This window comes from Carlito syrichta, unplaced genomic scaffold (genome assembly GCF_000164805.1).
Source record: "Carlito syrichta isolate Samal-C Ts95f unplaced genomic scaffold, Tarsius_syrichta-2.0.1 Scaffold287391, whole genome shotgun sequence".
In the NCBI taxonomy this organism is placed as follows: Eukaryota; Metazoa; Chordata; class Mammalia; order Primates; family Tarsiidae; genus Carlito; species Carlito syrichta.
In genome coordinates, this window is record NW_007231487.1 from 85,830 (window position 1) to 111,575 (window position 25,746).

A 25,746-nucleotide genomic window follows, 5' to 3' on the forward strand; every position below is an offset into this window, starting at 1 on the left:
CATCACTGCTGACCAGTGTAGAGCTAACTAGAAAGGAAAGAAAGAACATCTGGAGTCTTACAGCAGCATGCTACATGTCTAGCTTAATCAACACATAGGGAAAGCATTTAAATCTAAATTCTTCATGGAAGTTTTAGATCAGATGGGTATGAAATTCGGCATATAAAAAGTAGTACCTAGACCTCCCACAGAACTAATGACTGCCACAAACTACAAATGTACTTATATAACCTTCATTAGAAAAAAAAACAAAAAAAAAACCCAAGACTGGCAAGACTGAATTATCATGTAACACTGGATTAGGAAGAAAATAATCTGTGTTCTTTCTGTTAAAAAAAAATTGTTATTATTGTCAATCCAGCATTTGTCCATAAGTGCTACCACTTAAACTAGGATATATGAATATGTGCAAATCACTTAATCTCAGAGCTTCAGTCTCCCTTATGTACAAGAAGAATAATATCTGACTTATCTACTTCATAGAATCACAGAAATCAGACAAGATAATATCAAATCCCTGAAACTCAAACTATTATTCAAATGTAAGGTAACACTTTATCATCACTACTTTATAGCCCTATTGATTTCAAGCTCATAAGCACATGTTTAATAGATGGTTTTTTAAAGATTTTTTAGTATCAAGTAAGTGAACATTTTAACTTTTAAAAATACTGTATTGAGTAGTTGAAAAACATAAATAAAATAGTTTTTAAAGTATTATTTAGTTCAAAGGTCCACAAGAAAAAATGAAAATAAGTTCGTTTTCCAAAGTAAGCACTAACTCAAAACCCAAAAGAAAACCATAACTGCTTTGATTTATCTTGACTTTAAGGCAAACTCATCTATCATTCAATCCTGTTTACCTTGTAAGAGTGTTGCAATCTGGAGAGACTTCTGAGATGGATGTTCCTTCAGAATGTCTAAGACAGTTCTACCTAAGCTATCCTTTATGTTGGCATCAATTCCTGAAAGAAAAAGAAAAAACCACTAAATGTACATAACTGGAGCCTCCTCAGAAGATACTACCAATACCTAACTTCTCAATTTCAAATATATATAGACCAAGCACTGAAGGTGGCTTTTAAAAATTTAAGTTCTACACACACACACACTCACTCATAAAATTTTAGCAAGAAAGAATGTGGGAGCCTACTGCTACCAAAGATTAGTAACATTCATGATAATAAATTAAGTCTTAAAAGATGCTGACCCAATCATTAAAACTGCTTTTCGGGACCTTATGATGCCTTTTGGGTTGTGGCTACTTAACTAAGCAGCACACACTCAAACTGAAAAATATACTTGATCTAGAATGTGAACTTCTAAGTTATAATGGCCATGTGATTTATATATTCTATGTAGTATCCTAAAAATATTTAATAGGCTGTGCTCTGTGGCTCAACCTGCAATCCCCAGCACCTTGGGAGGCCAAGGCAAGTGGATTGGCCTCTACAATAAATCAAAAACTAGCCGGACGTGGTAGCTCATGCCTATAGTTCCGGCTACTTAGAAGGCTGAGGCAGAAGGATTGCCGAAGCCCAGCAGGTAGATACTGGGGTGGCTGTGAGTGTGCCACTGTACTCCAGCCTGGGCGACAGAGTGAGACTCCAACTCAAAAAAAAAAAAAAAATTAACAAATGGTAATCATGTATCATGTAACATAAGAATAGTCTTAAAGCACTGTATATTCACAAAAGTTTTAAAGCATGTTTATTTTTAATTATTGTCCAAATAGCATTTGTCCAAATACAAAATCAAATACTTCTCGATATTTATTTATGCAAGATTATTTTCAGTGTCAGTTGTACTAGCCATCTACCAGGCAAACAAACTTATTGAAGTGTGTAACTAAAATATCTGTTATTATTTTAGTTCTGAAGTATGTATTATACTAAAGAACTTATTTTAAGGTAGCAAGTAGCTTTCACTGCCCTAAAAAGTGTGTGAACTCTCCAAACAACTAACAAACAAAGTCAACTTATAGGATCTGGTCCCAAATATTAACTCCTCATAAGATTATTGAACACATGCTTAATTTGTATAGGGATGTGTGACCAGCACATATTTAGTTGGTTGTCTCAAATAATTTATTGTACTACTGCACTGCATGCCAAAGTTTAATATACATGAAATTTTAACTATGCACAAGCACAATCACAATACAGTAGTGTGCCAATATTTTTCATTTCATTGTTTTACAGAGGAAAAGAAACACATTATAGTCTATAACATGAAAAACTCACATCTACTGCTTAAAAGTATGAATTTGTACCCGTGCCATTTGATTTTTTAAAAAATCTGACCTCAGTTCTGATTTTATTTCATCTCAATTGGAATATACATATGAAGATAAATAAGCCTACTTTATTGTTCCTTCAAAGCATACCCTTTAAAAGGTTCCCTTTGAAATAAGTCACTGTAGCATAAACAATAGTAGTATAAACAACAGCTACTCAGCTGATGAAGTAACAAGGTTAATTTACCCTAAGGAGAGGGAACTTAAATCTCCATTTACCATAGTTGACAACATAACAACCTAGGAACATATTCCATGCTTTAATAAACCAAGCAATTGTCGTAACTTCTCAGGAGTCAATTTCTTACTCTTACAGGAGTGAGAGATCTCCTTTTCCCTTAGATAGCTTCTCTAGTGTATTTAAATGTGACTTAAATGTACAAAATAGTAATTTCCAACAGTTCTTTTTTTTACTAAAGCTTCTATTGCATAAAAGAAGGCACACATTTATATCAATTTTTATCTAAACACTAAAGCTCAATTCTACATAATATGAATACATATCTGCAATTTCGAGTGAAGGCAAGGAGGGTAACTTGTGATGAAAATTGTGTCATTTTCCTTTGTCTCCTGCCAAAACAGAAATGGTGTTTGGCAGGATGAGCACCATGGGGAATCAAGACAGTTACCTGTTTCCAACAGAATTCGGACAACATCCACCTTTCCAAACAAAGCTGCTTCATGAAGTGCACTCCCCTTTTCTGTCTGAAAAAAGAAAAAGAAAGCACAATTTCATTTGGAATGCCTGCAAGTTAAAAAATTCTGTAATTTTGTATATTCGTATGAGAAGGGACCCCAAAAAAACAGGAATTTATAAACAATTGTGTATTTATTCTTACATGTTTAAACTTCAGTCACCTTCAAAGTACTCTTCATTTCATGCAATACACCTATCGAGATGCTTTTTCCACTGTTCAGAACAGTTTTTGAACTCATTAATTTTGATACCTTTTAGTGCTTCTACTGTTTTTTGTTTCGCCTCTTATACATCCACAAAATTATTTTGCTTGGAGGACATTTTTCATCCAGGGAAACAAAAAAAAGTTATTCAAGACAAGATCAGGTAAATAGAGAGGGTGGGGCATGGAGTCATGCTGCTTCTGGTCAAAAATACTGCTGTGCGGTGTAGGCAGGTGCATTCATAAATCACCCATCATGAAATGGGCAAATGCATTGAAAGAACCTCCAAAAAAATTTTCACCAAAGCCAAACACAGCCTCTTACAAGAACGCTAGCTGGCACACTGATGTCAGTGGGTACCTAGAACACTTACCTAGCAGGGAAACCTTTACTACAAGGGGCCCTTCTTCCAAGACAGGTTTTTTTTGGGTCCCCCCTCATATATATTTTCTGTACTCTCAACGCTCCCCAACAAAAAAGGTAGAGTTGAATGAAGGAGCGATTCAAAAATTAAAATCCAAGGGCTTGGGTTTATAAAAAACCTCTCCTTCTAAATAGCCATTTTATCTTGTTATGTTAGTAAACCACTTACCTTCTTTTACCCTTGGTTATCCTAAAGTATAAAATAAAAGTAGCAGTGCCTACCCCACAAGGCTTTTGTGACTATCCAATAAGTTTACTCAAATAAGCTGGGCTCGGTGGCTCAGCCTGTAATCCCGCGCCTTTGGGAAGCTAAGGTGAGTAGACTGCCTGAGTCTGCGGGTTCAAGACCCGCCTGGGCAGTGAGACTTCATCTCTACAATAAATCAAAAAATCAGCCAGGCGTAGTAGCGTATGCCTGTAATTCCGGCTACTTGGAAGGCTGAGGTGGAAGGATCGCCGGAGCCCAGCAGGTCGAGGCTGCGGTGGCCGGGCGGCCACTGCACTCCAGTCTGGGCGACAGAGTGAGACTCCAACCCAAAAAAAAAAAAAAAAAGTTTACTCAAATACAAATAGCATGTATTTATTAAACACCAATTGCATGCCAAGAATAGTCAAAAGATGTTCTGAGGTATAAAAATATCCTGGCACATGTATATTCACATTCTATTTGAAGAGACTGATATACAAATACAGATAGATACTCAACTTCCAATGGGGTTACATCCTAATAAACTCATCATAAATTGAAAATCTTGGAAGTTGAAAAGGCTTTGAATACACCTTACCTACCAAACATCATGGCTTAGCCCAGCCCACCTTAAACATGCTCAGAACACTTACATTAGCCTACAACTGGCCAAAATCATACAAACAAAGCCCATTTTATAGCAAAGGGTTGACTATCTCTTGTATCACTATCTCTTGTACCTGGCAAAAGGTCAAGATTCAAAATTTGAAATATGTCAAAATTACAACAGTTTCATACCATTGTAAAGTCGAAAAATTGTTAAGTCGAATCACCGCAAGTTAGGGACTGTCTGTAAATATTTACGATAAATGAAATACAAAAATTTAATGTAGCCCATCAAAGTACAGAGTAGAATTATGGTTATTAGAGGCTGGGGTAAGGGAGGGAGAAGAGGACAGAGAAGGTTGGCTAATGGATACAAAATTACAGCTACATAGGAGAAATATGGTCTGGTTTTCTATAGTAAGAACGACTATGGTTAAAGATAATTAATTGTGCATTTTCAGAAGAGAGGATTTTGAATGTTCCCAACACAAAGAAACAATAAAGTTTAAGGTGATAGACATACTCATGACCCTAACTCCATTATTACATATAGTTTATATGTATTGAAATATCACTCTGATCCGGGCTCGGTGGCTCAGTCTGTAATCCCGTGCTTTGGGAGGCTGAAGTAAGTGGATTACCTGAGTCCACAGGTTCGAGACCCACCTGGGCAACTTGGCGAGACCTCATCTCTACAATAAATCAAAAAAAAAATTAGCTGGGCCTGGTAGCGCACACCTGTAGTTCCAGCTACTTGGAAAGCTGAGGCGGAAGGATCGCCGGAGCCCAGCAGGTTGAGGCTGCAGTGGCCGGGAGCGGCCACTGCACTCCAGTCTGGGAAACAGAGACTCCAACTCAAAAAAAGAAAAAGAAAAAGAAATATCACTCTGTACCCCAAATATGTACAACTGTTATGTGTCAATTAAAGTTTTAATTTTAAAATCAAATTTAAAATTTTTTAAATTTGATTTTTAAATTAAAATTTAATTTAAAAAACAACTTAATGTGGCTTACAAAACCCAGGTGATCTTCTCCGTGCTCTCCTCTCCAGCCCGTCTCTTGCCCACCACAATCCTCACCCAGACCTCATCATGCCCTGTGCTCCAAGCATACTGAACTGATTTCACATCAGTGTCATACTCTGTCTTCCTACCCAGGGGTCTCAAAGGCTGGACCCTCTGGCTGGACAGCTCTTCTAGCCCTCTTGATCTGGCCATACCTGTACCAATAGGTAAACCTCAGTATGAATCAGAATCACCTGGAAAGCTTGTTAAAAACACAGGTTTCTGGGCCTCAACCCAGGCCTGAAAATTTTCCATTTCTAGCAAGTTCTCACATGATTCTGAGGATGTATACTTTGAAAACCACTGACCTACACTGATCAAATCTTAGCTAAATATAATTTTATTTAGAAAGATGGCAGTGGCCCCTGAAGTTTAGTGCTTTTCTTGTGTTTCCCACATCAACTTATATTTTCCTTAAATTAGCACACATAATACCGGATTACAATTTTATGTGATTATCTATTTCCCATAATTAGCTGTAAGTTCAGTGAAAATGTAGGTCATATCTACTTTTTCACTATTGTATCCCCATTGTCAAGCAAAGTACTTGGAAAATGTAGATGTTTAAAAATTCTTTTGAGGACAGAAGATGGAGGGAGGGAAAAAGAGAGGATGGAAAAGGAGAACTATTTGTGAATAGTGTCAGATGAGATTGAGTCTGCCTGCCTTAAGGAAAATTTCAAAGAGGGTTTTTTTAGCTATACAAATGTTAGTTGTTGTTTTTTTCTTTCTTTCTTTTTCTTCTCTGAAGAATCTAGCAAATGTCAGCAAGTGTGTGTGTGTGTGTGTGTGTGTGTGTGTGTGTGTGTGTGTGTGTGTGTAAGGTAAACAGTGTCAATATGGTAATTTTGATTACTAAAAGTGATCTCCAATGTGGGATTTGAATCTCGATCTAAGATAGAAAGATCACTACAAAGTAATATACATGTACAAATGTTTTTAATCAATAAAAGTATATTGTATAATTAACTCAATCTAATATCGTTTCTAAGAGTATTGTTAAGGAAATTTGAGGAACACACAGAATATCTATCAGTGTGATCTGAATGTATCTTCAAGAAGGCATGACTAAAATGTACTTGAATTACAATGTGACTGTCATGATATGTACAGATACTAATATAAACAAAACTATAAAATGATTTATAAATATACAGCATCATGATGAAGGAAAAAGAAACTGTTGAAACTTACTAAGCTCTTTTTAAAAAGTATTTCAATATGTGACATAAACATTTTATATTTCCATTCCTTGAAAAAGCTCCCCTTAAGTCATCTAATTCTGCAAACTCCCATTCTGTGTTTTCAACCAACTTTCTGATTACTAATTTGATTCCCTTCTACTTTTCACAAAATTTTGGACTTGATGTTGGGGGAAAAAAATTCCTTCCTAGTTTAGCATGTATTAGCTTATTCTGCAAATAAACTAAACGATGTCTTTAGTACAGGGCTGAAAGTGAAAGGTAGTGGAATTCCTCAGAGCCTGGGGAAGGTTGGGAGACAAAGAGTATGAACCCAGAGGATTAGCACTAGAACCAGTATTTGTTCCAGGGAATCTGCCAACCCATGGTAGACTAGTGTCTGAGTTTTAACCAGCCACTCAAGGTGGGAGCGGGGGGGTGGAGTGGGAAACAAAGTCCAAGCAAGCTGAGAGGACTAAATCAGGTTCTCTGCAAACCTCCAAAGAACAAGATCCTCAGTGGAAATTGAAAAAAAAAAAAAAGCAACCCACTGTGAGAGTTTTTCTGTCCTCCCAATAAATCCTGTTTCCAAAAAAAGAAGTTGCACAGAGGGGGGATAAAAGATGTCTATCTGGGTCTTAGTCCCAAGTAGATTAGAGTAAAAGAAATAAATTCCTCCTAAGAATTCCTAACAACAATTCCACACTCACATAGTGAGTTTGCAGTAAGAATTATACAATCTCTATGAATTCCAGATCCTGAGCCAAAATGTAGAATAAAATGGTTCCGGGTTTGCAGTACTACAAGAAGATACAAATGCTTAGTAGAAGCAGATATAAATCTCCTCTGGGGGGAAAAAAAAAACACCACCTTTTAAACTCAGGCTTCCTAGAGATTCAACAGATAAGGCTCTAAGAAATATACATTCAAAATTAGAAATTACTAAACAAGAAAGAAAACAAGCCACCATGAACAAGGATTAGTAGAAACAGGTTGGGCATAGTGACTCACACCTTCAGTTCCAACACTTTGGGAGGCTGAAGTGGTAGGATCACTTGAGTTCAAGGATTAGTAAAAATAAAAACTCAAAAGAATGAAACTGACAAAAACTTCACATATTAGTGTGATAAGTCATAGAATATAAAACATATATGATTAATAATATGAAATAACTAGAAGTATCCAATAAGACTAAAGAATAAGAGGATTCTCAAAATTGATAATATGTGAAAATGAACAAAATAATACTTCTAGAAATGGAAAATATGATATTTCAAATGAATGGGTTTAATATATAAGATATGGCCAGGCACAGTGGCTCAAGCCTGTGATCCCAGAACTTTGGGAGACTGAGGTGAAAGGACTGCCTGAGCCCAGGGGTTCAAGACCAGCCTGGGTAACTTGGCGAGACCACTTCTCTACAATAAATCAAAAAATTTAGCTAGGCATGGTAGCGCGTGCCTATAGTTGCAGTACTTAGAAGGCTGAGACAGAAGGGTCACCTGAACCCAGCAGGTTGAGGCTGTGGTGGCTGTGAGCATACCACTGCACTCCAGCCTGGACGACAGAGAGAGACTTCAATTCAAAAAAAAAAAAAAATTATATATGTGTATATATTATACAACTAAAGAAAAGGGTATGGAACTGGATGACAGATTTTTTTTAAGTACAAAATGCAATACAAAAAATAGGAAATGAAAAATGTGAAAGACAGGATAAAATAATAATATTTAATATATGTCTAATAAGAATTATAGACGATGATAGAAGTAAGTAATAGTAGTTAAGAACTTTCCAGAATTGATAAGACACTAAGTTCCAGGACCATCAGGTAAGATAAATAAAAAGAATGGATTGGCTGGGCGCAGTGGCTCATGCTTATAATCCCAGCACTTTGGGCAGCCAAAGTGAGAGGATTTCCTGAACCCACAGGCTCGAGACCAGCCTGGGCAACTTGGTGAGACCTCATCTCTACAATAAATCAAAAAATTAGCCAGGCATGTTGGCATATGCCTGTAGTTCCAACAACTTGGAAGGCTAAGGCAGAAGGATTGTCTGAGCCCAGCAGGTTGGGTAGCAGTGGCTGGGAGCGTGCTACTGCCCTCCAGCCTGGACAACAGAGTCAGGCTCCAACTCAAAAAAAGAAAATGAATCGTGATATATCACAATAAAACTACAAAACACTGAAGATAAAGATAATTTAAGAACACCCCAAGATTAAACTGTTTAAAAAGAAATAATAATTAGATAATAGCTGACTTAACAAAAATAATAAAATCAGAAGTATAAGATCTTTACCTCAAGAGAAAATAATTGTCAACCTAGCATTCTATAAACAGTCAAACTATCTTCTAAGATGAGGGTAAAATATGAGAGGTTACTACAGATTCCTACTGAAAGAACTTCTATAGGATAAATTTCAGAAAAAGATCTGAGATGGAAGAAGTAAATAAAGAGAATGATTAACATAAGGTTAAGTTGAATCAAACTATCTAAAAATATAACAAAGTCTACTTTTTGCAATAATTTGGTTTCTCAGATACTTTGATAAAGGATAGTGGGCACTGCAAACACTGAATGGGACTACAGTATTCTCCCTTTTCCACAGAGGATTCATTCCAATAACCCCAGTGAATACCTGAACCAAGAGTAGTACCAAACCTGATTATTATCAGTAGAAATGTAATTCTGGCCATTCTGACCGGAGTTAGGTGGTATCTCAGTGTAATTTTAATTTTCATCTCCTTGATGACTAGTGAGGCTGAACATTTTTTCATGTATCTGTTGGCTGCTTGTATGTCTTCTTTTGAGACATGTCTATTCATATCTTTTGCCCATGTTGTAATAGGGCTGTTTGTATTTTTCTTTTCAGCACATTTGAGTTCCTTGTAGATCCTAGATGTTAGGCCTCTGTCAGACATACAGTTGGCAAATATTTTTTCCCAGTCTGTGGGCTGTCTCCCTGCTCTCTTGATAGTTTTTTGGCTTTGCAGAAGCTTGTCAGTTTGATGAGGTCCCACTTGTCTATCTTATCTCTTATGGCCTGGGCACTTGGGGTTTTGATCGGGAATTGGTTGCCAGTTCCAATTTCCATAGGAGTGTCTCCTGCATTTTCTAAGGTTCTTATAGTTTGAGGTTTTACGTTTAGGTCTCTGATCCATTTAGAGTTAATTATTTTATATGGGGATAGGTAGGGGTCCTGTTTCAATCTTCTGCATGTGGTCAGTCAGTTTTCCCAGAACCATTTACTTAATAGGTTCTCTTCTCACCAGTGGTTGGTGGTGGAGGCTTTGTAACTCAAAAAATAACAGATGCTGGAGAGGATGTGGCAAAAAGGGAATACTACACCGTTGGTATTACAGAGAGTGTAAGCCAGTACAGTCTCGTGGAAATTAGTGTGGCGATTCCTAAAAGTTCTGAAAATCAACCTTCCATATGAACCCACAATCCCTCTACGGGAATATACCCAAAAGAACTCAAATCACTCTATGAAAAAGATACCTGCACATGTATGTTTATCGCAGCATTGTTCACAATAGCAAGAACATGGAACCAACCGTGCTGCCCATCAAAAGAGGACTAGATTTTTAAAATGTGGTACCTGTACACAATGGAATATTATGCAGTCATAAAGAAGAACAAAATCATGAACTTCACAGCAACCTGGATGGAATTAGAGTCTATAATACTGAGTGATCTTTCACAGAAACAAAGAAATGAGTATCACATGTTCTCACTCATTAGTGGACTTTGAACAACTACCCTAATACTATAAGAAAAGGATTGACAGTAGCAGGAAACGAGGGGCGGGGGTGGGATTGACAGTAGTCGAAATCTGCCTGGGGAAGGGGGGGCACACCTCATCGACAAGGGTACCTGCACAATAAATATTTTATACCTAACCCTGAATTGTACCCCACAATTTTAAAATAAAATAATTTAAAAGTAAAAAAGAAAAAAAAAAGACTGAACCTACAAAAAAAAAAAGGAATATAATTTTGTTCATGTCTTTCACCTACAAATTGAAGGCCTTTCATCTTAACTAGCCATTTACCATGCATGGTAGCTGTATCTTTTGCAGTTTGAAGTGCAACAGCAAATTTCTAGTTTTCAGCAAAAAACTAGTACAAATTTTTCTTTCTTCATTATCTTACAGATAGAAGATTTGTTCTTACCATAGATGTTAGCGGCCTTAGCATACAACTTTTTTCCTTTCCTTGTTAAATAGAGAACTTTTATCTTTTCACTCAAAGGAGACACTTTACAACTTCTCTTTGGCATATCCATACTGCTAGCATCACTACTCTTGTGCTTTGGGGCCATTGTTAAGTAACATAAGGATGACTTGAACTCAAGCGGAGCCAGCCAGGGTAGTTGATCTGATAACCAAAGGACAACCGCTAATGGGTGGGTGGCATCTACAGCACAGATGCTGGACAAAGGTATGATTCATATGCCAGGCAGGACAAAGCAGGATGGTCACAGATTTTGTCATACTCCTCAGAAAAATGTACGGTGTAAAACTTATGAATTCCTTCTTTCTGGAATTTCCGTTTAATATTTTTGGACCATGGATGACTGCAGGTAACTGAAACTGCAGAAAGCAAAACCTCAGATAAGGGGGACTACTGTATTCTAGACAGTAAAATTATATAACCTCCACCATAAACAAGCAATTTTCTTTCTGAAAAAAGTAGATGTAGGAAACCTGGATTCCAGTGGCAGCTTGGCTTTTAGTACTATATAACCTTGGGGAAAGCGCTTAATATCTCTGAAAATTCATATATTCTACACATAAGAAAAATATTAAAAACCTAGTAGGGTTACTGGGAAGGTTTAATAAAATAAACATACAACAGAAAAGATTTTTAAAGTGTTTTATTAAACTATAAAGTCATTACAAGTATTGCCATTAATACTGCTACTAAAAAAGCAATTAGAAAATCTATTTTTAAAAATCACTTCAATGATGTTAATATTTTTAAATGATATACATATGCATTATTTACATTATTTCCAAATAAAAATACTATGTTCAGTATAACTAGTGTTTTCATACAATGTATAAGATGACACAGAATAAAAATGGAAAAGGTTAGTATATGACAAACATATTTTTAATCTATAAGAATGAATCAATTTCTAAAAATCAAAGGTTGATGTAATTAGCTTCTTTGGCAAAAGAACACATGAACTGTCCAATGGAATGGGTTGTTCTCATAGTTCTAAGATAAACGGTGGCACCAGGAACTATTTACTGCTATCATAGTGTTATCACAAAAAGTACGGAACGTAAATATGTCAAACCTATGGTCTTTCAAAATACAAGTTACTTCTGTAACAATTTCATTCTTTTCATCAAAGAACAGAAAAAATTAAGAATGTTTTGCCGAGGTATAAAGTGAGCTTTTTAAAAAAAATCATGAATCCTGCAGTTTATCACACACTACAGAGTCAGCATCTAATATATTCATTCAAATTAGCATTATTCTATACATAATTGCAGCACTCTACCCAAAATTCACAACCCCTAATTGGCCAGACCTTAGAAAACTGTATTACCATGAATATAAGAAAGCAGAATGTGTACAAAGGAGTAGCACTCAACAAGGTAAACCTAAATCCTCCCACACCCCTAGGATTTCAGTTCTGCTTTTCCTATACATCAAACGTCTCCATTTTATTTAAATGAATCATTTAAAATAAACACAATTTCCAAAATAGACACTCATGCATTTGAAAATACAATAACATCTCAAGATGTATCCAACAACCAGATATAAAACACTTACAACATCTCAGCACCTTTTAGGAAACAACAATAAATCTCTAAACAGAGTTGGTGATTAAAACAGCTGAGTGAGAAGAACTGAAATGATATGTATGTTAAGATCAATAACTGAGTTGTTGACTAAAGCAAAAGAAAGTCTCTCATTGATTGGAAAGCCTCAGTAGCACCAAAGCTGAGGAAAACAAGAGAAGCAGCAGGAAAGAGAGAGAAGAGAGGAGGATGTGCATGTTTACAGTTCTTGGCTTTAGGTTCCTTTTTATTTTTGGCATTATATATTACCACTTCTAGAAGCTCAATGGTGTACTTACAGGGATGTTTCTTACATTTTATCCAGAACTCCTAGGTGTTCTAAAATAGTTTTTAGGCTATCTATTCTACCAGAGTGCAAAAATTGCAGATAGAAAAGGACTGGAAAGATGTCAGAGCCTGGCTGCACTGGCTTCCCCTTTCACATTTAACACTCCAACCATAACCCTCCTGGAGACTGCAAAAGAGAATAACCATATAAAGGAAGACCAATTCCTGATTAAAGGAGAAAATAAAGAGAACAATGATGACAAAGTTTCAGTGTGACTGTGGTGATGATCAGTAGAGAAAATAGAACAGATGGCACAAAATTAGGAGAAGCAAGACCTATTACTATTCTAAGTAACAACCAGTGAAGACAGATGACCTTACTGGAGATAGTGGAAGAAAAGACAACTAGAACGACCATTTAACCTAGAAGTAAAACCCCCTGGTACCCAGACTCATACCTATTAGCTATGTGGGCAACTCTTGGAATAAAATACAAGAACTTAAGAGACAACAACATCCTAGCCTTTGTCAACAAACACACAATATCTGAGCAAGCTGGAAGGCCGTAGTTCCTTTCTATCCTGCATTAGCTAGACTATACCTAGAGTACTATGTTCAACTGTGAGCATTTAACTTTTATAGGACTGTTGATGACTAGAATATATCCAGAGAAGAGGGTCCCAAATAACCTACAAAAACATCATGTGAAGAAGAGCTGAAGGTTATAAGATGTTTAAATTGGGGGAAAAAAATGGCACAAAAGAAAACTGATGTGTGTTTGTTTGTATGTTTGTTTGTTTGTTTGTTTTGAGTTGGAGTCTCACTCTGTCGCCCAGACTGGAGCGCAGTGGCCGCTCCGGCCACCACTGGGCTCCAGTGATCCTTCCGCCTCAGCCTTCCAAGTAGCTGGAACTACAGGCGCGCGCTACCACGCCCGGCTCATTTTTTATTTATTGTAGCGATGAGGTCTCGCCAAGTTGTCCAGGCGGGTCTCGAACCCGCGGGCTCAGGCAGTCCACTCACCTCAGGCTCCCAAAGGTGTGGGATTACAGGCTGAGCCACCGAGCCCGGCTGATGTGTCTTTAAGTAATTCAAAAATAACATTCCTCCCATTCCAGAGACTTCACTCATTTAATTAGGGACTTCAAGGCTCTGTCTACACCCATTCTCTCTTCCTTCACTGCCTCGTCCTTTTTCCTCATTAAAGCTAGCCCTCCACTTGTGCTCTTTTTCTATCACCTTCTGCTTCCTCCTGAATTTTGATCATCAGTATCTTCGCCTCTTGCATCTTCAATGCAATCTTTGTCTGTAACATACATACCTTTCCACTAACCAGTAACAAAACAACCAAAGAAACTTCCTGTGAACCTGCTATCATGTCAAGCTTCTATCTCATATTTCACTTTTCTTTACTCCACATTTTATGAAGAGTCATCTTCCCTCTTTTGAGCACAACTTTTGTCTAATTTGGTCGCTGTTATATCCTCTGGCACACAGTAGGCAATGCTTGGCACTCAGTAAATACATGGTGAATGGATAAACTGATTATATAAAATTGTGCTATCCTCGCATTCCCCTTGTAACTATCTTTCTACAGACTGTTTTTTCCAGAAACTCCCTAAATATTCTTTATTCAGCCTCTTCTCTCTCCTTACATTCTTTCTTATAAACCCTTCTATTCCAAGGCTTCATCTCTCGCTTCTCTGAGGCTAGCCCCTTAAGAAGGCTAGCTTCATTTAAGTGTCATGGCCAAAGAGAGAGCTGCCCTGATCCTTCAATTTCAATCATAGCAACCAATTTGTTTCTTTTTTAGCACTTACTGAAATTTGTAATTTTTATGTTTGTTTATGTGTTTATTTCCTGTTATCCCTACTAGTCTGTCAATTCCATGAGAGTAGGAAACAAATTTTCTCATTCATGAAGCAGTGTCTGGTAGGCCTGAGAAGGCTGGAGGGAATAAGATGTCCTTACATGTAAGTCAGTATTCTGTTAAAAGTGAAAAAAAGGGGGTTGCTATGGTGGTAAGACAGCTAAAGGAAGGCCTCTCTATTAAGGTGACATTTGAGGTAACCTGAAGAAAGTAGAGGAGGAAGTCATGTGGGTTGTTAGCAAGGCAAAGGCCTCAAGGCAGGGTTGTACGTCGTGTGTACCAACAACCGCAAGAAGGCCAGTGGCTGAAGCTAAGGGGGAAAGAGCCAAGGAGATGGCTTTATAGAGACAGTGAAACCAGGTCATAAGACTGTCAGCTACTGTAAGAACTCTGACTTTTGCTCTGAGTGAAATAAAAAACCAATGAGGAGAAAAAGGAGATGACCTGACTTTAATCAGATCACTTCTGGCTGTTTTGTTGTAAACAAACTGAAGAGAGTTTATTATGAATTGAATGTTGTGTACTCAAAATTCACATTCCAAAGCCCAAACCCCCAATGTGACTATATTTGGACATAGGCCTTTATGGAAGTAGTTAAAGTTCAATTAGGTCATAAGGTGGGGTGGGGGCATAATCTGATGGAAATGGTGTCCTTCTAAGAGGAAGAGAAAATATTAGAGAACTAATACACTCTCTCCCCTTCTCTCTCTCCATTCATGAATAGGCAAAAGGTCACATGAGGATACAGCAAGAAGGCAGTCATCTTATAAGTCAGGAAGAAAGCCTTCACCAGGAACCCAGTTGACCAGAAAAACCTTGATCTTGGATTTTCCAGCCTCCAGAACTGTGAGAAAACACATTTCTGTTGTTTAAATCACTCTGTCTATGATATTTTGCTATAGAAACCTGAGTAGACAATACAGAGGCAAAGAAAAAAGGAAGTAGACAAGTTAGGAAGAGGTGATCAGGACTTGGGCTATGGTAGTAACGGTGAAGGTAATGTCAAGCAGTAAAATTCTGAATACAGTTTGAGCCAACAGCCAATAGGATTTGCTGAGGAACTGAACATAAACCTGAAAGAAACTCTAAAGTTTTAAACCAAACAACTAGAAGGACAACAATTCCAGTTGCCGAAACAGGGAAGACTAGCTAATAGGCAAATTTGGGGGAAAAGTGACATAGAAGCTAAATTTTCAGCTTTGGAAACGTTGAGTTTGAGAAGTCCATGAACCATCCAATAGATAAGCCCAGTAGACAATTGCACACACTAATTCAGAGTTCAAGGTGAAGTCCAGGATGAAAACATAAACTTTGCAGTCATCCGATGAAGATGATATTAGAAGGCAAGAGATTGGATGAGGTCAACCAGGAAGTAGATATAGATAGAGAAGAAAAGATATCTGAGTACTAAGCCCTGGGACACTCAGTTACTTAGCAATCAAGAAGGTGAGAGCAATTAACCATGGAATGGGGCACAGATTACACTCTTGGCCTCTCCTCTAATATGCCCTTTGCCATATGACTTTGTAGTTATTTTCACTTACATGAAGAAGCATATTTCCTTCCCTTTGATCTGGGGCTTGACTTTGTGACTTGCTTTAGCTAATCGATGGTAGTCAATATGCTTCAAACAGAGGCCCAAAATGTGCTTGCTTGCTTGGGCTTGCTTTCCTGTGCTTAGGCCATGTTCTGATTAGTCCTAGAAAAAAGATAATAGATACACAGAGTACAACGTCCCAGACTAACCTACAGCATCAAGATAAAGTCATCAGTGAACTAAATGAGAACCAAAAGAGAGTAGTATTTCAGAGGCAAAAAGAGAAAGTGTCTCAGAGAAGAGGGAGAAATCAATGCTGTCAACACTGGTAATGAATCATGTATGATGAGGAGTGGAGTTAGTTAGAGTGGCTGCTAGCTCTAACAATATGACAGTCATTAGACACCTTCACAAAAGGAAAAAAACAAGACTTTGAAAAGAGTGAGGAGGCTGAAGTGGCTTCCAGAGAGAATGAAGGAAAGCAAATTGACACAATGAATAAAAATATGTTGCTATAAACAGGATCAGGGAAAGGGGATAATAACTAGGAGGAAATATGGAATCAAGAGAGGATCTTTTAAAGATGGGAAATAGTATATCTTTGTGTCCTTAGGAGAATGATACAGTTGAGAAAGAAAACATAATAGTATCAAAGAAAGATTATTTGCTGGAGCAATGTACTTGTATCCCAAGTAGATAAGAAGGAATAGGATCCAACACACAAGTAGAGGAGTTAGTCTTAGCTGTAAATCTAAATCATTCATTTATAGCTCCAGGAAGGAAAGCTGACACACATACCTTGGCAGATGTGGTTGTGGAAATGTATGATTGCTTCTGTTTTCTCAGTGAAATAAAAGTAATGTCATGATAAGAGTGGGCTAAAAGAGAAGAAAGTATCGAAGTTTTGAGAAGAAAGAAGTAGTGAAATTATCATCTAGGGGATTGCAGGTATAAATAATTAAATTGATTAAGTAATCTATCCATGTATGAACATATCTATTTCTCCTGCCACCATAAGCCTCTGAGATCAAAAACTGTACCTTACTTAATTTTGCATCTCAGCAGTTCCTAGCTTGGAAACTTGTACTCTTTATTATTAACTTTCTGTAATTTTACTTTAATTTCTTTTAATATTCATATAAAGTCTAATTGGCTTAATATTACAGTAGTTCTTTAATTCTCCAAGTTTTAACAAGAGAACCTTATAAGAAATGCACACAGTTAAAGCATTAGCATAATGTGGCACTATCACTACCTGGTTACCCAAAATCAAGTACAAAATCCATAGAAATAATTGCTAATTTCAGGAGAACATAGCCAATTCAACCCTATTTCTTAATACTTTAATATGCCTGATTATCTTTAAGAAATTTTTTACAACTAAAGTTTATAAGTAAATATAAAATTTGCTCAAGCAAAACTTAAATTGTTTTGTTTACTATTTTAAATATATGCTATAATTTTAAAATTGCTCAGAGAAAAATGAAGCAGAAACAAAATTTCTTGAGAAAATACTAATATAAATGCTGCATTTTAAAACATATGGAACTACAAGGAAAAGACATGATCCTCCAAAGCCATCTGTAAATCTTAAAAATGTATTCATAACAACTTGAATGCAATTGAAGTCTACAAGTGCATTACTATAGTTTACCAAATGGGATTACTTTTAATAATGCTAATTCCTTATTGGTTAACTAGAGCAATTTAATGAATAGTAAATCTAGTGAAACAGTTTAAGGTTACTGACTAGCATTGTTCATTCTCAGTCAGTGAGAATATCAATAAACACTTATTTGATATTTAAAAATTTTGCAGTGCATCTGATGGGGAAAACTTGGCAACAATTAATTTGAGTAATAAAATTAAATATCCACCCAAGGAAAGGCAATGAGACCAAGAAAGTATTTTCTATAAACAAAGCAACAGTAACAAAAGCAAAACATCAACAAAGGCTAACTGATGCCTCTCATTGAGATATATTTAGAAATGTGTTCTCAGTTCTACATCACGGAGCACTTCAAAGAGTAAGCATCAATAAAAGAGGTTTTAGCAGCACAAAAGGTTGCCCTCCTACTCAGGTACCAGCAGCCCTGATGCTTCTGATAGGTGTTCAAAGCCTGAATATATTGTGCCCCTGCCCTCTGATATGAGAGCAACAAATCTAGATGTTGTCAGGGACAAGTAGAATATCCAAAGGAAGGACTGATATAAGATAGTAGAATGAAGTTGGGACCTTGGAAGGCAGACACTCATCTAAAAGCATTCAAATTCAGTATTTTAAGACACCTTTCAGTCAAAAAATTTAGGCAAGCTAAATTATACCTAAAATTCAAAGTCCTGTTGTATTTTCAAGATTCTCTTCACATGTCATTTCCATTAATAACTTCCCATGCTCTCCCTTTTAACTCTATATTTTTCTCACCTCACCTATCACTCCCCATAGTTCTTCTACTAACATTTACTATAGGTCATGCAAAGGAGTTAGTCATGCAAATTTTTGTCTCCTCTACTAAATCTGGGGCAGAGATCTATTTAATTTTTAATTCCCAATAGCACAAAATACAGTGTTTTGCACAAAAAAGGATATACCATATACATTTATAAAATTGAAAGTAAACTTTTTCTCTTCTGGTTATGTCATCTAGTATAAAATACGAAAAGATCTTGGACAGAGATACCAAAAATCTTGGCTATAAAACAGTCTGTGCAATCAAGTTTAGAAATATTCTACAAGTGTTACAAAAGCAGTAAATCCAGATTAGGTAAATTTAACATTTACACAATTGAATTTAAATTAAAACATTTAAATTTAACATTTACACCATTTTCTCACCCCTTTAGTTTCAGTTGTCTTTATGACTTGCTTTGGCCAACTAAACATTAAACTGCCTTTAAGGAAGTAACTTTGTGAGTAACCTCTAATAGTAAACAAGCATCTACCTAATTTCAATACCCCTTTGAAAGGAAAGACTCTTCCTTCCTTAATATGAAGGTTAGAAAAAATTCTTGTTCTTTTTTGCAAGGCCGCAACAGTTGAATATATAAGAAAGGGAGAAGATACAAATGTAGATACAACTATCTAAACAACTAAATAATGCAGGCAAAGCTCTAAAGAAAATTCTGACTCACAATGCCAGGTTTAAACCTAATATTAGAAGGCCTAAGATTTTAAAAATTCAATAAAGGACATCCTAGAAAGACAGGGTTCAACCTCTGAACAATTCTTGGGGAAAGTAATCCTACAGTTGAGCACTAATTTCACCTGGAGTGTATAGACTGTTTGCAAAATTGGCCACATTTATTGCCTCTGGGTATTCAATTCACACCCTCTTCTAATTCAGAGGTAGTCTATTTTCCCACTCCTTTAGTTTTGGTTGCCTTTACAACTTGCTTTAGTCAACTGAACATAGCAGAAGTGATGGTGTGCTTTAAGCCTAGGTCTCAAGGAGCCTTAGATAATTCTGTTCTCTCTCAGAAACATACATTCCTTGTGAATGAGCACAGGATGACCTGCTGACTCATGGTAACTACAAGGTAGTCTCACCCATCAATCCAGACAACATCCAGCCACTCGAAACAAAAAATGTAATGGACTTACAGCTGACCCCACACACAAGAGAACCCATTCATGACCAGAAGAACCACCCAGGTGAGCTTAGACTAAATTGTCAATCCCAGAATTATGAGCTAAATAAATAGCTGTTGTGCTAAGCCATTAAGGTTTGGGATAGTTGTACAGCAATAGCTTACTAGGAAGGGGAAAAGGTCACAATCATACAGGAACCAAAAGGGTCTCTGGAAGATAAGAATGCTGCTACAAACGTGGGAACCAAGAAACAATCATAAAAGGAGAAAAAGGGGAAGAAAAAAAAAAGCCCTGGAGTTGGGACTAACTTGAGGCAGAAAATAAAAGAAGGTTGACCTTTCCTTGTGGATAAACAAACCTATTCAAATGCTATTCTTCCTCCAAAGCGCAACAAAAATCACATCTCTTCAATACAACTTTTTTCTGACTGCCCAACTGTTCCTCCATTAGCTATGTATAGACATTATCTTATTGTGGAAAGAGGCCTGGACTTTAATCATAAGTCTAAATTCACATTCTAGTTTTGTCAGCTTTGTGTTCTTAGGCAAATCTCTCAAGTCTCTGAATCTAAATTTTTTTTTTTTTTCAGTTGGAGTCTCACTCTGTCACCCAGACTGGAATGCAGTGGCCGCTCCGGCCACCACTGGGCTCCAGCGATCCTTCCGCCTCAGCCTTCCAAGTAGCTGGAACTACAGGCGCACGCTACCACGCCCAGCTAATTTTTTGATTTACTGTAGAGATGAGGTATTACCAAGTTGCCCAGGCAGGTCTCAAACCCGCGGGCTCTGGCAATCCACTCACCTCAGCCTCCCAAAGCACAGGATTACAGGCTGAGCCACCGAACCCAGCCCTGAATCTGAATTGAATGGCTCTAAATCCAACAGGAGAGCTGTGAGTACCGAATTCTAAATGTGTCAACTGGCTGAACACAAAGTACATAACTCAAAAATGTTAAAGTGAACTTTGTTATATTCATCCACTAATTCACCTTTGACTGGATTCCTAATATGCAGGCTATATGCTAGATACTGGGAGGAAGGAAGCAATGACTAACAATATCACACACAACTGCTGTCTATTGGCAATCTTTCAGGTGTACAGCCCTCAGATTAGAATGACATTAGAGACCATGCTTTACAGTTCTTTACATTTCCCAAATGCATGTGGTACAGCTTGGGAGGCCAAGGCAGGAGGATCACTTGAGCCCAGGAGTTCAAGACCAGCCTGGGCAACATAGCAAGATCTCGTTTCTATGAAAAATCAAAAAGTTAGCCTGGCGTAGTGGTATGCATTTAAAGTTCCAGCTACTTGGGAAGCAGAGAAGGGAGGATCACCTGAGCCCAGGATGTTGATGCTGCAGTGAGCCATGATTGTGCCACTGTACTCCAATGTGAGCAACAGAGTGAGACCTCAACTCAAACAAGATAAAGTAAATTTAAAAATTTTTAAAATACTTGTGGACAACTCGATGAAAAGATTTCTATGTATAGGTTTCAACATCTGTTACCTCAAAGCCAAGCATAGCATCATCACTTTAAAAGCATCAGTTGAAAGAAGACTCACTTGACAGCTCACATCCATTCCTGCCTCCAGCAGCACCTGAACAACTGCCTTGTGACCGTTGCGCGCAGCAAGGTGAAGCGGGGTATGCTTGCGCGTGTTGCAGCTCATTAAGTTAGGGTGTGCACTGATGATCATTTTGACCACTCTGAGCCGTCCGTAGAGGGCTGCCAGGTCCAGAGGGGTTTCAAGCTTGCTGTTCCGAATTGTAGGGTCAGTGAGCTCTTCTAGGAGAACAGCAACTACTTCCGAGTGTCCATATTGTGCTGCACAATGTAGGGCAGTTTCGTTTTCATTGTTCTGTTTAAGACAACAATGAAATAGGCACATTTTCAGAAATGCAACTGGTTTTCAAAATCTAAACACAGTATTTACTTGAATTTTACATCTGATAAAAGTATCTATCATTCATTGCATCAAAAATATCATTTTTTTCACTTTAATGGAAAATATCAAACTTTTCCCTTTATCATATATTCCAATGTTCAAGAATGTCAAATGAATTGGCCATGTTAGTCAGTGGTCTTGCTGGGCCCAGATGGCCAGTGTCATCTGCACTGTGCATCATGTTCCTGTGATACTTGTTAATAAGAGAGAGTAATAACAATTTTAACACACTTCTAATAAACTGGCTTTCCAAAAGACAGGTGAGATGGTAAATTCTTGATAATAAAGATTTATATAAAGGCTTCTGAAATTGTTTCTATTTATTTTCCATATAAGTACAAATCACTGCTCTTTTTGCAAAGAGAATGAAGACATTCTGACCCCCAAATTTAATAGGATCTTTCTGAAACAAAATTATGGAGTATCACAGTACTACATGTACACTGTGTTTCCACTGGGAAAAAAATGAGATTTTCCTAGCTATTTAGCAAGATTTTTAAAATGTTAAGATAAAGAAAACAGAACACAGTTGCAAGGCAGATAGATCTGTCAGAACATTAGACAGAAGGGTATGGGTATGTCAGAGTTGGAAGAATCATCAAGAGAAATGTGAACAAAAAATTTTAGCAACAAAAATGCAATGATCCAAAATGAGGGTTCTGAGGGGAAACAGTAGCAGTCATCAGAGTCATCATCATAGCTAAGACTGTACCAGACACAGTTGCATTTTACATATGTTTACTCATGTAATCCTCTTTATAAGATACATACTATTATTCTCATTATCCCCATTTTACAGATGAAGAAACTGAGGCACTGAGTAATTGAATAACTGGCCTTCAGTTATACAGCCATTTAGTGGTGAGTCTAAGATTTGAACCCAAGTAGCCAAGACCAAAAGTTGGTGCTCTTAACCATCGCACATATTACCTTCTACATATTACCTTCTACAACTATTACTACTGTACTGTAATTTGCTGAGTGCCTAATAACTTTAGATATATATATATACTTTTATATATTGGGGGAGAGAGAGAGAGAGAGAGATAATAAATGAATGAAAGAAGGTACTGATAGAAACTTAGAATAAACTTACTTTACTTAGTTTTTCTTTTTTCGCCTCAGCATGGCCATTTTTGCTTAGACTTTACCCCTGACATGCTTTGAGTCTAGCACAGGTTAGACATAGATAGATAAATTTCCAATAAACAGGTTTTAGGAAGCATGCAGACATTCTACTGCAGGTCAAGCAGCAGCCTACCCACCCCCTCCGCAAATCTCCATCAGATGCAAGACAAGGACAGAGCCAAAGAAAAGATAATAGAACACCTTTTGGTCAAGGAGTTTGTAGATTGCAAATGTTTAACAAGTCTCTTGCAGAAACCGTCTCCCCTCCCATGTCTCCTCCCATCTAGCCCACCATCTGAGGGCATAAGATGCCGATGTCTGATGACCTCAAGATCTAAGACTCATGTGACTACAATCAACATCAAAGACCTAGAGCCTTGGTCACTCCTTCGGGCCAAAAATCCCTACCCAAAGGTTCTTAAATATATCCATTTCATGGCCCTTTGGGGTCACACTTGTCTCTGGGTGTCAGTCCCCTTTCCAATCTGTGAAAGGTGAATAATAAACTTTACTTTCCCTACTTTCTTCCTTGTTGTAAACTTGCATTATTCCAGCAGCCCCAGTACTGGCTCTGGCCCACCTTGCCTTAGTTGACCTTTTCATCTGGTGAAAAGAGGTACCTATAAAAACTTAGAATAAACTTAGTTCCCATTTTGCCTCAGTGTAACCATTTGTGCTTTGACTGACACGCTTTGAATCTAGCACAGGATAGACAGATAAATTTCCAATAGGCAGGTTTTAGGAAGCGTTCAGACATTCTACTGCAAGCCAAGTTAGTAGCCTCCCCTATCCCCTTGGCAAATCTCCATCAGATGCAAGACAAGGACTGAGCCATAAAAATGATAACAGACCACCATGTGCTCTCTGAGCTATGGCCAGGTCATGTTTTCTTAAGCTTTAGCCCTCTTCCCTGCCTTGGGGAGGTGAATTGTGTCTGTGTCTGTCTCTCTCTCTCTCTCTCTCTCTCTCTCTCTCTCTCTCTCATTTACTTTCTAAATAAACTATATTCTTTAATTTAACTTCTGTGCAATTCTTTGCATCTTTCATGCAGCACTGGATCACATCCCAGACACCCACATCCCCAGTGCTCCTGACCTAACATTCTGAAGGCCCCGCTGGGTGAGTGAGACCCCAACATACTTTGGAGGCTCCACTGGCATGACCCTAACAGTCTCATTTAACCCTTACAACAATCCTACAAGACTGATAATATTATCTCTGGTTCATGAACAAGGAAATGAAAATACAAAAAGGTTAAATTGAATATCTAAGCAGAATCTTTGGGAAACTGCATCCATTAAAACTCACACTTTTTCCACTATCCACACTGCCTTCTACATGTAGCTATATTGTCAAAGAAGAAGAGCTAGAAATTAATGATTTGGAAGCAGAATTTCTAGTAACTTTGCTCAGAAAAACACTAACTGCATTAAAATAGGAAGTAGTTGTTTAGATAGTTGTCCTGACCAAAACAGAAGAACAAAGAGAGTTCAAACCCAAACAAGTCTTAATGTTCCAGAAAGTAACTCAAGTTTGCTCTGGATAACAGAAGAATGCAGGTAAGTTGAGAGTTCAGAAGAAAGACTTGAAGACTTAATAGAAGAGTGGCAAGGGGGGAAAAAGCACCAGGAAAGGCTTCCTACTACTTCACATTTCAAGTAAGTATAAAGAAAGGGAGTTCAAACCCAGAGGCAAAACCTACTCCTGGAAGCCAGCGAAGGAAAAGTTAAGATCTGATAGACAGGGAAATCCAGCTGAGGGTATTGTTTCTTCCATCATGTGTGGGAAATCATTCTTGTACTTGGTTTGAAGGTGTTACTATAATCTACTTCTTCATGAGCACTGCCACATATAGGTTTAGACTCCCTGATTTTCTTATCTGGCTAAACTTTATAAGTCTGATAAGAAAACCAAACTTATTACTTTATACCATGAAAATGTGATATAAAAATAATACTTTCTGAGCAACCCAAATTTTCCCTTGGTCTGAAAGAGAATCAATCTAATTTTTCAAAATACGGTATCCTCTTGAGAAAAGAGAAGGGCCAATTATGAAATAATAATTTTTCAAAGGCCTCTTTACCTTTCTAGAACCCTTAGACTAGAACATTATAAGAGTAGAATTGAACATTTTTCTAATGACACCAATTAGCACTGTTCAGATCCCAAGAGAAAGTATTTCGATTACTCAAGACCTACTCCGGAGAAAATGTTCACAGCTTTTAAACATGATCAACACATACTTAAGACTGTCATATCAGCGGAGACCACAAATGTGGTACTTTTACAAAGGCATGATCATATACTTGTGCCCATTCTTACTGGTAATCTAAAAAAAAAAAACTAATTTGAAGTAAATAGGCTTTGATGAAGCACTGATTAATAACTGCTAGTATAGCTACACAGAACATTCATAAAAGGTTTTGAATGCCTTCTTTCTTTTTTTTTCTTTTCCTTTTTTTTTTTTGAGTTGGAGTCTCACTCTGTCACCCAGACTGGAGTGCAGTGGCCGCTCCCGGCCACCGCAGCCTTGACCGCTGGGCTCTGGCGATCCTTCCGCCTCAGCCTTCCGAGTAGCTGGAACTACAGGTGCGCGCTACCACACCTGGCTCATTTTGATTTATTGTAGAGATGAGGTCTCGCCAAGTTGCCCAGGAGGGTCTCGAACCCGCGGGCTCAGGCAGTCCACTCACCCCAGCCTCTCAAAGGCACGGGATTATAGGCTGAGCCACCAAGCCCAGCTTGAATTCCTTCTTTCAAATGGGTATTCTCTGAAAAAATTAGGACACCTCCAGACGACAGTTAGCAGAACAATACTGGCTGACAAAAGTTTCAAAGTAAAACATCTAACAAGAGTTGGGTTCAAGTTTTGGTGAATGGCAAAGGTAATGTATTTTTGAGATAAGGCTCCTCTGCTTTTTGCCCTAATG

The 25,746-nt window shown here is 37.5% G+C and overlaps 1 protein-coding gene across 1 annotated transcript in view; it reads right to left on the reverse strand.

Moving 5' to 3' along the window:
- The window catches only part of LOC103254726 (ankyrin repeat and sterile alpha motif domain-containing protein 1B-like), a 72,173-nt gene that overhangs the window by 13,467 nt on the left and 32,960 nt on the right, over nucleotides 1–25,746 (reverse strand). Inside the window, exons 4-6 of the mRNA XM_021709832.1 lie at nucleotides 21,305–21,601; nucleotides 2,926–3,001; nucleotides 864–965 (exon numbers count right to left, since the gene is read on the reverse strand). Coding sequence (XP_021565507.1) covers nucleotides 864–965; nucleotides 2,926–3,001; nucleotides 21,305–21,601 — 475 coding nt within the window. The remainder of the gene's footprint in view (nucleotides 1–863; nucleotides 966–2,925; nucleotides 3,002–21,304; nucleotides 21,602–25,746) is intronic.